General features: G+C 38.5%; 1 protein-coding gene across 8 annotated transcripts in view; it reads left to right on the top strand.

The window, feature by feature from the left end:
• The window catches only part of TP63 (tumor protein p63), a 218,388-nt gene extending 213,965 nt beyond the window's left edge, over positions 1–4,423 (top strand). For all 8 annotated transcript variants that reach the window (XM_038583684.1, XM_038583683.1, XM_038583685.1 and 5 more), the window contains one exon: positions 1,770–4,423. In XM_038583684.1, the coding sequence (XP_038439612.1) occupies positions 1,770–2,066 (297 nt within the window). In that variant the 3' untranslated portion in view covers positions 2,067–4,423. The remainder of the gene's footprint in view (positions 1–1,769) is intronic.
• The last annotated feature ends 10,476 nt before the right edge of the window (positions 4,424–14,899 follow it).

The following is a 14,899-nucleotide window of genomic DNA, read 5'->3' on the forward strand; positions in this document are numbered from 1 at the left end:
TTCCTTATCTATGTGGGGATTGCCTTCTTTATAGTGTATTCTTCTCCTAGCATGGAAATCGGAGGACCCAAACTACGGACATCCAAACTGGGAAATAACTGGGAGGCTGTCTTATTTCTGCATCCTTGCCTCAGCTTCTTCCCTCTCATTACTGGAAATAGAAACCTCTTTTCCAGCTTGTCTCTCAACACCTGTCTGAGTTATTTGGCATCCCTTCCTGGAAAAAAAGAATGTGGTTAAATTGGGGAGTTTTCATGAGTATCCCCTCTAGGATGCTGGGATGGGTTAATAACAATTTAATATAGTAATGCAAGTGGTTAAGCTTTTGATCATGTGCTTTATAATATGCAAAATACTTTCACATCCGTATTTACATCCAAGCCCATAATATGCGTTGACCATAGAAGAAATTCCCTTTTACCAAGGAAGAAACTGAAGCCAGAAGGGAAAAATGACAGGAAGAAAGTCTGAGCCAGTCAGTGATAGAATTAGGACCTCTGTCAAGGTTTTCTTCCTGCAAGCACAGTGTTCTTTCTGCCCACCATGCTGCTTCATAAAAGACGTGAGCCATTGCCCAAGCAAGTTCATGAAGAGAAGGCAGATAAATGTGACCAATGTCACCAAGTTAGTTAAGATCAAGCATATTTGTAATGCCTTCTACTCCCATTCCTAGAATGTGGACACATACCTGCATTTGGATGCTCTGATTTATACAAACACCAAGCGGCCTTCTGGCCGTTAGGGCAGTGGTAGGCTCAGAGGCTGTCCTGAATCCCCAAATTGTTTACTTTAATCGTGTAACTTTAGACTTGGTCGACCGCTCTGACCTTCAGCTTTTGGATCTATAAAACAGGTGCAAGGGTATCTGCCACTAATCTGAGCGTTAAATGAGATCATGAATGTCAAATAATTAGTTAAGTGCCTGGCATTTAGAAAGTGTTCATTACCTGTTAGAGATCTATTTTTTAAAGATTTTATTTATTCATGAGAGACATGGGGGGTGGGGTGGGGAGAGAGGCAGAGACACAGGCAGAGGGAGAAGCAGGCTGCATGCAGGGACCCCAATGTGGGACTCGATCCCGGGTCTCCAGGATCACGCCCTGGGCTGAAGGCGGCGCTAAACCGCTGAGCCACCCGAGCTGCTCCCTGTTAGAAATCTTTCATTCTCATCTACTCATTGAGTGGTGGCAATGATCCGTTAACATCCCTTCTAGTGATTAGAGCCAGGTAGATTTTTTTAAACATTTTATTTATTTATTCATGAGAGACAGAGAGAGAGAGGGAGAGAGAGAGAGAGAGAGGCAGAGACCCAGGCAGAGGGAGAAGCAGGCTCCATGCAGGGAGCCGGACGTGGAACTCGATCCCAGGTCTCCAGGATCATGCCCTAAGCTGAAGGTGCCACTAAGCCACCAGGGTTGCCCCAGAGCCAGGTAGATTTAAGAGTCAGAAGGTACTCTTATTTTATGTTTTCGTTTTAGGATTTTTGCCCTCTGATCTAACTACTAACCCTGATTTACCAGCAAAGAACCTGAGACCAGGGGAGAGTAAGTGGAGTGTTATCCACAGACAGAGATGGCACCTGAAGGCTGTACCTTTTGCTTAGTTATATATAACGCCAAAGACTATTGAGAACCAGTTACATTTTCCAAAGTAGAATCAATAAATCCAGGTCAATTCGATCTGACACTGGGAATGACAAAATGATGTGGACTCAGTGTCCGCTTGTCCCTTTGTCCTAATCCTCCCCGATTCCCTTCCCTATTGCACAGGATTTGGCAAGCCTAAAAATCCCTGAGCAATTTCGCCACGCCATCTGGAAGGGCATCCTGGACCACAGGCAGCTCCACGACTTCTCCTCCCCTCCCCACCTCCTGCGGACCCCGAGTGGCGCCTCTACAGTCAGCGTGGGCTCCAGCGAGACCCGGGGCGAGCGCGTTATAGACGCCGTGCGCTTCACCCTGCGCCAGACCATCTCCTTCCCACCCCGTGATGAGTGGAACGACTTCAACTTTGACATGGATGCTCGTCGCAACAAGCAACAGCGCATCAAGGAAGAGGGAGAGTGAGCACCAGGGTGTGAACTCTTCCCATCCTCTCCCCATCTGTCTGCCTCCCTACAGGGCGCTAGTACTTGACCTTCGAAGCATTTTCCCTAGCTCTTCTTCTTCCTCTTCTCAGTCTGCCTCCTTAAGGGAGGAAGAAGTAAGAGGCTCTCTTTGATCTAATGTCCAGCCTGGCATCTGATTCTGGTTCTGGCTTTAAGCCTTCAAATCTATTGCTTGCAGGACTGAAGTTGTCATGTGTAGGTGGAAGTGAGCAAAAGAGCAGTGGGTGTCTCCTTAAGCTGCAAAGATTCCTCATTGACTTTTATAAAGCATTTTCACCCTTATAGTCTAAGACTATATATATAAATATATAAATATACAGTATATATTTTTGGGTGGGGGCATTGAGTATTGTTTAAATGTAATTTAAAGGAAAGGAAATGGAGTTGCACTTATCAACTTATTTTTTTTTTAATGTACTTGTTTGGATGGCTTATCTATACCCTTTCTTTCACGGGGTATCATGTATGTAATAGGTATCTACAGCTTGATGGCACACATGACTCATAAAAATGTCCCTTCTGTTCGTTTGATGCTACACAATAGCCACATCAAACTTTTGGGTTGATCAAGTAGTTTTTACATTGCGTATTTTATGGGTGAGACTGTATACATATGTATATGGTTCTCTATGCTGGCGTTTTTTTTTTATTTTACTGGTATTGCTACTAGTGATGGTAGTTCACTTTGGGGTTATTAAAATACCTTTTGAAGCACAGCTAATATTATTTGATAAATGCTTCTTTTGAAAACCCTCCTATTATATAACATTCTGCAAGTAGAGGCTTGCTTATCTTTCTCTCTTCAAGGTTTAAAACAAGAGTAGTGAAATTCTAAAATTATTAGACCAGTTTTCCTGTGGCATCAGTTGGATCACTCTATCATTTTTCATTTTTGATCAATAAGAGTTTGACTTTGTTGGAAAATAACTGTGAGAATCGAGTTTCCCGTCCATCTCTCTTCTGGACTGTCATAGACATAAAAATGTCCCCACAGATCAGGGAATAAGCCTTCCAATGGAGGTGATGCTTGAACCACATAAATGGAGAGTTATCTTCAGACTTTGGGAAAATGTGTGACAATATTCCTATAGATCTTTCAGAAAGATGCTTTTTTTCCCCCAAAACTCTAAAACAAATATTTTGTACATATACCAATGAAATCTAAAATCCTTCTGTGCATTCTGGTAAAGGGCTATGATTGCACATAAGCTTCCACTTTTGTTTTAAAGTGCAAAGGGGCTAACATTGCTCAAAAGGATAATGTATGAGTTTCATCTGAAAAGTGTATATATATTTTGTGTGTGAAATTGCATACTTTGTGTTTCAGTTTTAATTTTCTTCTTGGGATAGTGGGTTTTCCAGAACCACAGCTGAAACTTTTTTTTTATTATTATTATTGTTTTTATATTTTCAGGGAAACACCATTTGGTAAGACTATGATGTCAAATAAAAAAAAAGGCTATAAACTGTAAGATAGGGGGAAGGAAAGTTGTTTTTTATTATTATTTTTATTTTGTATGTTAAAGAGAGTAAGTCCTTGATTTCAAAGTTTTATTGTGCTTAAATGGTAAGGGGCACTGTTAATTTGTAGAAAAAAATATGCAACTTTGAAAACTTACTAAGAGGGGGAATGAAAACTGTGCCTTGGCAATACGTGGGGGGTCAGATGGCTTCCCCTACTGTCTTGAGGGTTTGAACAAACCTAGGACTTCTTCTGAGATATTTCAGCACTGTTCAAGTAGCACTAGGGACTCAGAAGTTCCTGTACTGTATCTTACGTGTTTGGCACTAGCCAAAGCTAAGCACAACTACTGGCCTCATGTCCTGGTGGCAACTTCTGCTCTTTGAGTATAGGAGTAGCTAGGAAAAGAAGAGTAGACAAGTGGAGAGTGAGCTTAGTAGAATTCTACAGGCAGAGGGCCTCAGCTCAGTGCACTCTGCTGACAAGTGGATGGGTTTTTGGTTTGAGGTGATTGGAAACTGGGAGAATAGAACTTTCTTCATTAAATCCATTTGCCTTTTGTTTTCTTGATATTCTCCTAAAATACAATATGTGGGATGTTGAATGTCAAAGGTTGTGTTTTTTTATTATTTTTATAATTGTACAAAAGTCAAATGTCAAATGTTTTATATGCTTTATTAATGTTTTGAAAATTTCTTTCTTATAGATGTGATACTTTTTTTTAAGCTTCTGTTGCTTGTCTTTTGGTATTTTGTGTAATGGCCTTTTGGTGAGCCAGAGGCAAATTATAAGCCATTTATGTTTGCCAGGACATGCAATAAAATTTAAAAATAAATAAAAATGCATTGAGAAAATGGTGTTGATGGTGTGTGTGTGGGGGGGTGTGGGTGTGTGGGTGTGTATCTGCATCTGTCAGTCCATCTGTCTGTTCCTTGGTTTTGTTTTTATCATTGAGAAAGAGGAAAAGGCAGTGAAAGAAACATTACAGAGATTCAAATGTTGATGTTTCTCACTCAGACCAAATAATCATTATTTTCTTATTTTGAAAATGCCAGTCTATGAGGCAGGAAAGACTAGGAAGCAAGCTATCCTCATTTGATACATGAGATACTCCCAAATGTGATACTTTATTTCATTGGAATCAGAATCAGTTTGCTCTGGAACAGGGACTAGACTACAGATATTCCTATCATGTACTTTTAGTGACCTTCACATGGCAATGACCTCAGCAGTGTGGGGAGGGGTGCAGATTACCTGGTTGTATGTGAAAACAACACTACAGATGGTAGGCTCAGGGCACGTTCCCCTTTAAACTCAGTGTTAATATCACCTTTCAATCATATACATTCATTCAGCCAATAAAATGTCTACTATCAAAATGGTTTAATAATTTTTACTAAAGAAATGAAAAAGTTGTTCTTTTATGGGCTATAACATTAGATGGCAGGAAAACAGTTTAATACCTTAGATTTATTAAATAATATTACAGAATAGCATTGTATATAATATACAACTTAAAAATATCCATTTTTGTTTTCCTGTTTAGATGTAGAATCATATTATGAATGTATACATTCCTATAGGCAAAGCAGGTTCAGCTTAAATTAGGGGTACCAAAGGTTTCAAAATTCTTATTCCTTAAAATTTAGGTGATCCCCCAAAATGAAATGATGGATGCCATGTTTCTAGGGAAAGAAAAATAAAATGCAAAGAAAATGGTTAATTCTTGTTGTACTATTAAGGCACTTTGAACTCAATTGCAGTTTATTTTTTGAGCAGTTCTAGCCATTTATATAGATTGCCACTTCTTGGCTTTTACTGTCTCTTGAAGGTCTTCTGAAGCACAAAGAAAAAACTTTAAAAAAACATTTTAAGACTTTTTAGTGTAGTTTTTGTTTCATAGCAAAATTGAGAGGATAGTACAGAGAGATATCCCATGTGGCCTCTGACTCCACACATGCACAGCCACCCTCATTATTAGCATCCCCCACCAGAGCGGTACAATTGAGGAATCTGCATTGACCCATCATTATCACCCAAAGTCCATGGGTGACATTAGGGTTCATTCTTGGTGCTGAACACTCAATGGGTTTGGACAAATATACAGTGACATGTACCCACCCTTATAGTATCACACAGAGTGGTTTCACTGCCCTGAAATTGCCCTGTACTCCGCCTATGCATCCCTCCTACCCTAAAACTCTGGCGATCCTCTTACTATCTCCATGGTTTTGTCTCTTCCAGAGTGTTCTATAGGTAGAACCACACAGCATGGAGTTTTTTCAGATGAACTTCTTTCACTTCTTCACATGCATTTAAGCTTCCTCTATGCGTTTTCATGGCTTAATAGTTCATTTCTTTTTAGTGCTGATAAAATATTTCACTGTGTGAATATACCAGTTTTTTTTTATCCTTTTACTTACTGAAAGACACCCTGGTTGCTTCCAAGTTTTGACAATTATAAATAAAGTCTCTATAAAGTCTCTACATCATCCATTTTTTCCCAATTACCTCTGATACACACCTACCTTCAGCATCTGTCCACTCGTGAAACATCTGGGGTAAATTTTGGTGCTTGGGAATGATTAAAGAATACGGTCTTGTGTCATTTTAGAAAAACAGGATGGTCAAGTTCTTGTCCCCAAAATTTACATTTAGCAAAATTCTACTTGCTGAATAATTAACTGTCATGCTAATAGTGCAAAATAAATTCTCAACTCCTTTGGGTAATTCCAAAGAGTGAGATTGGTGGATTGCATGGTAAGAATTTGCTTAGCTTTGTAAGAAACTGCCAAACTGTCTTCTAAAGTGGTTGGACCTTTTTGACTTCCATCAGCAATGAATGAGAGTTCCTGTTGCTTCATATCCTTGCCAGCCTTTGGGTGTGTTGGTGTTCTGGATTTTGACCATTCCAATAGATATGCAGTGGTATCTCATTGTTTTAATATGCATTTTCCTGAGGATGTATGTGGAGCATTTTTTCATAGGCTTTTTTTCATAAGTATATCTCTTTCAGAGAGATGTCTGTTTTGTCTTTGGCCCTATTCTTTTTCACATTTGTTCTCTTATTGTTTTAACAATTCCAAAACTAGTTAAAAAATGAAATTTATGTCTTGCAATTAATATAGGGCCTGTGAGACTCTTTATAAATCTAAAATACAATATGAAAATCTAGTGATTTTGCTTTTTCATATCTTGAGACATTTTCTCTACCATTGTAGGAATTACTCTATTATTACTTCTCAATTCCAATGAACCAAGAAACAAAAGACTAAAATTTTTAAAAAGGGAAGAATGATGGAATTGTTCAAAATTGTGCTAATACATGGTATCCACTTGCTACATATGACTCTGATCACTTGAAATGTGGCTATATAAAATTGAGATGTGCTTTAAGTGCAAAATACACATTAGATTTCAGAGACTTAGAATAAAAATAAAGAATATAAAATCGCTCACTGATAATTTTTATGTTGATTCCATGTTAAAATGTAACCCCATGGATTAAGTAAAACATATTAGTATTCATTTTATCTGTTCCCTTTTATATCTTATAAAAGATCTTATATAAGATAAGATATCTTTCCTTATATCCTTTACATTGCCCACTAGGCAATGTAAAATTATACAAATGACTTTCACTACAGCCCTATTGGACAACTGGCCTAGATCAATGATAGTAAGAAAACTAGAACAGTGGTGAGATGAATCTACTGTTGCACAATTATCTAGTCGTCTTCTGTGTTGCCCAAGAGTAACACATCTTCTTTTAAGGAGGTATAGGAGTCTTTGTAATCTTCATCTTTGTAATCCACTTTTAGTTTTTCATAAGAATTCCTAATTTTTCATTTTTTCTTCATAATGGCAAAGAGATTAAAATTGACAGAGGAAGATGTTTCAAAATTGTTAATTCAGAAGATAAATATAAAGAGACTGTGCCACTTTGGACCCTGTGAAGATGGTGAAACAGATAGTCTGTGTTCAATTTCAGATTGAGTTTTCATGTGATGATCTCCTAGATGAAATTTTTCAAGCAAAAGGCTCAATGGTTGAGAAATACAGTTCTAGGGATACAAAGGATATGTGGTGCTCATATCGCTAACTATTCAGCTAGGAACATTTTGCCATGTGAATTTTGGGGACAAGAACTTGACCATCCCATCTTTCTAAAACGACATGAGATAATATTCTTTAAAAATTCCTGTGTGCCAAAATTTACCCCAGATGCTTCGCCAGTGGACAGATGCTTAAGGTAGGTGTGTATCAGAGGTAATTTGGAAAAAAAAATAGAAGATGTAGAAATAGTAACTCATCGAATTGGTCATTCCAGCTAGTGTTTAAAAATGTAAAAATTTAAAAAAATTTGCAATTCTAGAGCAAGCAACATGGTCATCCTCTCTGCCTCAAAGTCATGAGTCAGCAAATGATCCAAAAGTTTTTCAGGTATTGCATTTTGATGATGCAAATACAAGATAAATAATCAGAAGCAATAATAATAAGCTAGAACATATCAGAGCCGTATTTGAAATCAGTACTTACAAAACAGCTATGTCCCAGGTTGCATGATAGTTCATGAGTAATTAATTGCACTCAGAGGATATTTCCCATTTTGTGTATATGTACTACTAAAATCACGAAAACAAAGAACAAAATTTTAGGTTTACTATACTAAAACTCTTATGAAAATTTCTGATGATGTTTTTCACTGTCTTTATTTTTCTATATTTCATTCATAAAATTAGTAAAATGCTTTAAAAGAATTAGACAATAGTGAGCAATGACATTTTTTCCTGCTATGATATTAAATAGCTTCCCCGATATTATAGCTACAGAACACCGAAGACTTAATGTCAGCTAAACATTCTTTTTTTTTTAAACATTCTTGATTTATCTAAAAATTGCAAAAATAAATAAATAAATAAATAAATAAATAAATAAATAAATAAATAAAAATTGCATAGGACTTCCTTTTTTTTCTGAATTTACAGAATTGTATTTTATTATTATTTTTTAATTTATTTTTTATTGGTGTTCAATTTGCCAACATATAGAATAACACCCAGTTGCATAGGACTTCTGAGTCCCAGGGACCATCTCTCTGCTTTTGGGTTCATTGTCTGGATTATCTAAGAAGGTAATCCAGGGATCCTAGTTGGTATACAGGCAGTCTTTTGATAGCAAAATAAAAGCGGGAATAAACAACTGTACATGAGTGATAGGTACACAATGGAGCCTTCTTGACTCAGGAAAAACACCCTTAATCATGAATCAGGGCACCCACAGACTGACATTCTCCTTTCCGTGATTCTTTCTCTTTCATATCCTATAGTTCTCTTACTAGATAAACTAGAACAAAGGATACCTCTAGCCTTGAGTCTAGATTTCCCATTCTCTTAGTACCTTTAAAACCCTTAGAGTCCATTATTATTTTTTCTGAACTTGACTAACTTTGTCATTTCTCCTGGTGCTTTGGGCTTATTTCAAAAATGGTAATGTGGACATGTAGATTTTCATGGAAATACTAAAAGACAGAATGGAAAGAATGTATCACTGAAGTCTGGATTTTGGGGCCAGATGCTTAACTCCCTGTATCTCAGTTTCAGAATCTGTCATGTGAGAGATGCTGAACTCCTACTACATAAGTATTTCAGTTGTGTCCTCTAAAAGAGAGCTGAAGGATGTCATAAAACAACTCTGCCAAAGGAGATACGAGGTTATAGCTTTAAGACAAATTACAACCTTAAAGTTCAAATATATATATATATATTAGATAAGAATGGTTCATTAGTTTAAAGTATAGTTTTTAGAGTCAATATTGGGTGTGCTCTTGCAATTTATGAGATTTGTAATTCCACACACTAATTCTGAATCCATGTGCCAAGTGGGTGGCAAGTACTGACTGGTAGATTTCTCCTTGGCAATTCTGATCAGAATTCTAGGCCTAGGACCTTGGAGGTAGAGTATTTTGTAATTCGAGTAAAAGTTACATGCTGAGGGCCAAGAGACAGGAAGAGATTTCTAGCAAAGAAGGCTTTGCATAAGGCACAGCAAGATAGTATATTAAGAATTTCATGGCACTTTAACTCATCTGACATTTGTTCTATAATATGAGGAATACCACAATTTTGTCTGCAAAAGAAATTATAATGATTCATGATAATGGTTTTATACTTCTAAACTCTAGGTACTACCTTTTATAAGTTGATTATTCAGCCCTACTGTTTTTCAGCTAGGTCCACATCAAGCTGTCTCTAATTTTTCTTCAACTAACAAATACCTCCCTAAATGTTAGAGAAAGCACTTGAAAGCACTCACAATACCCAGTTTCAGAAAAGCCTAGATTTTAAGGGAGAGTGAAAGGAGAAAGAATACAACGATCAACCCATTGTCAGATTCCGGGCTGTGAAAAAAATAGAAATTCTGCTGTGTCATTTCACAGGGCCTCCTGCCAAATGCATTTCGGATGTGTTCAGAACGTCTGTTCTCAAGGATTTTGGAATTAGAGTGGCATCAAGGTACCAGCGTGTTTGGTATATTAGAATGAATCCTGGTATTCGTAAATATCCAATATTCTTTTAAAAGGATATGCTAGGAAATTCAATTTTGTGAGAATCACCCAGGCAGGAGAAGCCCTAAGAAATATATTTCTAACATCTGCTGTTCAAAGTGATTCTTAGGCCACTGGGAAGTGTGTGTGTGTGTGCGTGTGTGTGTGTATTTTTTCTGTTACTAACTTTTGTAACAGGTGCATTTCAATGTCCCTTCCTATTGCCTTTTGCTTTCACCCTGATTTATTCATAGAACATTCCCATTTCTTTGCCTGTCTCCCTCTCTTCTCTACCAAAGACACCCACGTGGTATTTCATTCTCCACACACACGATGTTCCCGGGAGAGTGGTGATTCCCTCTACGGTGGTTGGGGTCCAGGGCTATTTGCACCTTGCCAGGAGTTTCAAGCCATTGCTTGGAGGCAGTTGCCTGCTACCTCATTCTAACTGACCGCCACCATCAGACCTGGGATAACTTCAAGAGTCACACGCAGGCCAGGAAGTTCTATCTAAGTGTAGTCTTACCAGGGCTCGGCAGAAGGCATCATGTTGTCCCACGGCTGGCTAGTGCTCAATCAGGATTCAGCAATCAATGGGAGTTCTGTCTTCCTGTAGACTGCCCTTCTTCTCTCTTCATATAATATCCTATTCATGAGAACGTAGCTTGGCTGCCTCTCCCCTCCGTCTTTCATCTCCTCAGCCTCATTACTTTTTGTCCTGGGGTACAATACCACAGTCTTTGCTCATCATCACAGCCTCTGTAACACTTTGACCTCCCTCGGTGAGGGTGGCAGGAGTGGTGAATGTCTGCCTCTCTCTCGTGGTTGTAACACATTCTTTCCTTTCCTGAGGAAAAGAGCTCTCCTGTCTCTTGGCTGAAAGACTGTTTTCTTATGAACTCCATCCCAATTATATCCAAGGTACTCTTGTGTAACACCAGGCTCTCCTCTTGTTGAATGGGTCTTGTGCATCCGTGCGGAGGGGGTCACAGGTGGTAAACTTTGTTAAGAGAATCAGACATAACATGCTGAACTCATCAAAGATCTCCACAGAGGGGGCACATGGGCTTTGGTGCTTCCCATCAAAAGCGTTGCTCAGTTTCCCTTGATACTTTCTGGTCTCTTGCAAAGCCCTGTGGAAAACTCAGGACTGAGAAAGGCACAGCACTGTGATTCTTAGAGGAGCTTGGGCATCATCTCGTCTAACTTTCTTGGGTTCTGGCATGGGGAACTGAGGTCCAGGCATGAAACAGGACTATCCAGCTCTCAGAGCAAAGCTGCATCCAACTAGCCAATAACAAGGAAGAACTGTTGGTCCCAACCTTCCTTCCCACCTGTAGTGCAACACAACACAACCTTCGCTGAGAAGAAGTCTCTTTTCTTTGCCCTTTTTCTCGTTCTTTTTGATTCTCTTTCTCTGCAGAACCTGGCTTTGAGCACTTTTGGGTGCTGCCTACAATCTCCTGAAGCCAGAAAATTCCTGAGCTTAACCAGCTATATCACCACTCCCACACTACAGGCAAATCAGTGTCAGCATTGAAAGGAGTCTGGAGGAAATGAAGGAGAGCTTAGCTCTGCATTCAGACCTCTAGGTTCCCACCACCAGCTGGTGACTTTGGAAAATCTACTTAACTTCTCTTGCCTAGTAGACCTCATGTGTAAAATGGGGGAAGTGTGGCACCTTGTAACTTTTTTTGTGAGAACTAGAGGTGTTCATACCTGACAAGCATTTTTTTTTTTTAAAGCAGAAAGTATAGTTAATGGTCTCTAGGTGTCAATTTTATTTATTTGTTTTTTACTTATTAATGAAAAGAATTCCACATGTCTGTCACAGATGAGTTCTGGGAACTTATCAGATTAAAGCCACTAGTCTGAGTTTCAAAGCTTTGCAGAAGGCCTTTCTATGAGGAAGATCCTCCCACACTTTGAAAGGAAAACATTAGTTTTCCTTTTCCACTTCGTGTTCAGAGGCATCAGGAATCCAAAGCTGGGATCATGAGGAGATGACAGGGATAGAAATGAGGGTTACAGAACTACACGGGTTCTAGAGTACAGAGCTCAGTTCTAGTTGTCCCTCTGCTATGAGCACATGTGAATCTTTGGACTAGACAAGTAGGTCTTGGTCTTTTCTATCCCAAAGAGAAAGAGAGCTCTGAGTTTTCTTCTAGCATGAGTATTCTAGAAGCGTGTAGTTCTACATGAGGCAGCCCACCACTTGAAGAAGACAACAGGACTGCATACTGACATTACATAGCTACAATTAAGAGGCCGCAAGAATTAATACCATGTAGGGGAAAGCTGTGGGAGTTACTGACAGGAATTGCTGGGGTAAAAGCGAAGGTTTGTGCAACAGCTATAGGTATTTTCCACAACAATATACCTCCAGCACATGCCTTTCCCAGCAGAGACACCCTTGTATAGTCTCTCAGGAAATTATATATATAATCATACATACATATATATATATAAATATATACAAATTATGTATATATATATACATATACACACACCTTTATAAAATCAAGAAAAACCTAGAGAAAATCTAGTAAAAGACCTTATGACTTTGATTGCACAAATAAGTTTTAAATTTGTTCTGTTCTTCACAAATACGGACTCAGAGTTCTCTTAGAAATTTCATATAAGCTATCTCTTTTGACTTGTACAGTCTTGTGTAATAGGCAAAGCAAATATTATCGGCTGTAGTTTCAGATAAGAAGGCTGAGGCTCCGAGAGGTCATGTGCATGCCCAAGTTCACAAAGTGAGGTAGGGGTACAATGAAGGGTCACACAAAGTCATTCATCTACTACAGGGCTCTTTTCCATGGCACTACTATCTCCAAGTTAGCAAGTAATCATTCAGGGGGCCACTCGCCGTGGGTGGAACATAAACACACACCCAGAAAGCAGATGGCTACTGTCTTGTGCTAGACAGTTCCAGAATCTGTCACCCCCAGATTATATCCAATACACCCAGACCCTTTAGTGGAGGGAGAGTCCTTCAACTGCTGGTCATTACTAAAAAAATAAAGCCCATCTACAGTCTGCCACTGGCTTACTCTTTAAGTCTCATGGCACCCAACCAATTCTGACTACTCAACATTCTCTGCTAGAATGCAATTTCACTAAGCAGGATTCTTTATGTTGTTCATCAACAAATCTCAATACGGCAGTCACTTGATGACTATAAAATGAACAGACAATCGTGAACTATCACACTTCTGCGCATTGCCACACTATTCTTTCCAACACAATGCCTTGACCTTACTCTCACCCATCTCTTTATGATTACCCATCTTTCAAAATGAACTCAAACATCACTTCCAAAACCAAGCTTCCTTGATTATCCAGCATAGGTATGACTCTACAGCACTTGCTTGTATTCCGTGTTTCTGTAACACAGTATAGATGACCTCTGCTACTCACTTTGATTTTTGGCAGGGGGCTCTTTCTCAGTGCTAAAAAGCATTTTAATTGTCGTGATGTAGAAAATAACACTTCTTTTACCCTCTGGGAGAAAAAAATAGTGAAAAAGAAAACAAAATAATTAGAATACTTCCAATTACACTATCTTTCAAAAATACCTTCTAAAATCCAGGCACTTCTTGTTATAAGAATGATCATTCTTGCCTCAGAACAGTAAATGTTAACTTTTTAGAGCAGGTACCCAATTCTCACTGGTCAGTGAGTACATCCTGAGAGGTCTGTTCCTCTTCTGTATAGGTAGTTAAATGGTTTGACTATCATCCCCACTTTTATAGAGGTCACCACAATGTGCTTTTGTTGCTGTTATTGTGTTTGGCTTTTGGTGGCTGTATAGCTCTTGGAAGTTTTTCCCACACAGTGGTCACTTACTATTCAATATTTTATCTCAACTTCCACGTAAAGTGTTCAAAACATACTTAAGTATTTAGTAGGGTTTTGAGTTTTTTTTTTACTTATAACAAACAGGAAAAACAGGCAATATGTTTTTTTTCTCTAAATAGTTTTCAGTGTAAGGAAGGAAAAAGGTGAAGAGACATGAAACTAGATGGCATATCCAAAGCTTCTCTTCATGCACCTGTACAGTCTGTTCTTGAAGACTTTCTTATATGAAGCATCAGCTGTGGTTCGGCTCCTGTCTATTATAGAAAGGAAAGAGCTGTGACGATGGGGAGCGCCCCATTCCAAGCTGCGAAATAACTTTTGGATTAGAGATCTGACCTGTTCTTTCTATCTTCCTCTGGATTCCTTCCCAGAGTCAGAAGCGCCACTGACATATACTCTGGCTTCTGCTTGATTGGCCATTGGGTTGCCAGAGATATGCATTGTATTAGGGGAAAAAGATTTAGTATCAACAGAAAATACCTTAAGCCCTGTGGTGTGAATGGAAGTGTTTTCCTAGCATACATAGCATTTGTACTTTAAAGAGTATGGACAGGTTTTTTAAATAATGTGATACATGTCACAGAAATATGCCCCAGAAATTAGGATTAACATTTTTTTCATAATTGCTACCACCCTCTGTGTGTGTGTGTGTGTGTGTGTGTGTGTGTGTTTATAAATCAGACATTCCGGCAAAGTTAAGGCCCCCTTATTTACCTCTCATCTATAAGCCTACACATCTTTCCCTATGACTTCCTCCCATTACCTTGGACGAGAAAAAAAAATCTCTCTCACAAATTTAGATCCAATCTATTTTTATGTCATTTTCCATAGTACAGATAAATACATTTCATAGAGACAAACAATAATCATAAACATAATCATAGCATCTGCTACTATTTATTGAGGTTTATTTTTACAT

Source organism: Canis lupus, chromosome 34 (genome assembly GCF_011100685.1).
Source record: "Canis lupus familiaris isolate Mischka breed German Shepherd chromosome 34, alternate assembly UU_Cfam_GSD_1.0, whole genome shotgun sequence".
NCBI lineage: Eukaryota > Metazoa > Chordata > Mammalia > Carnivora > Canidae > Canis > Canis lupus.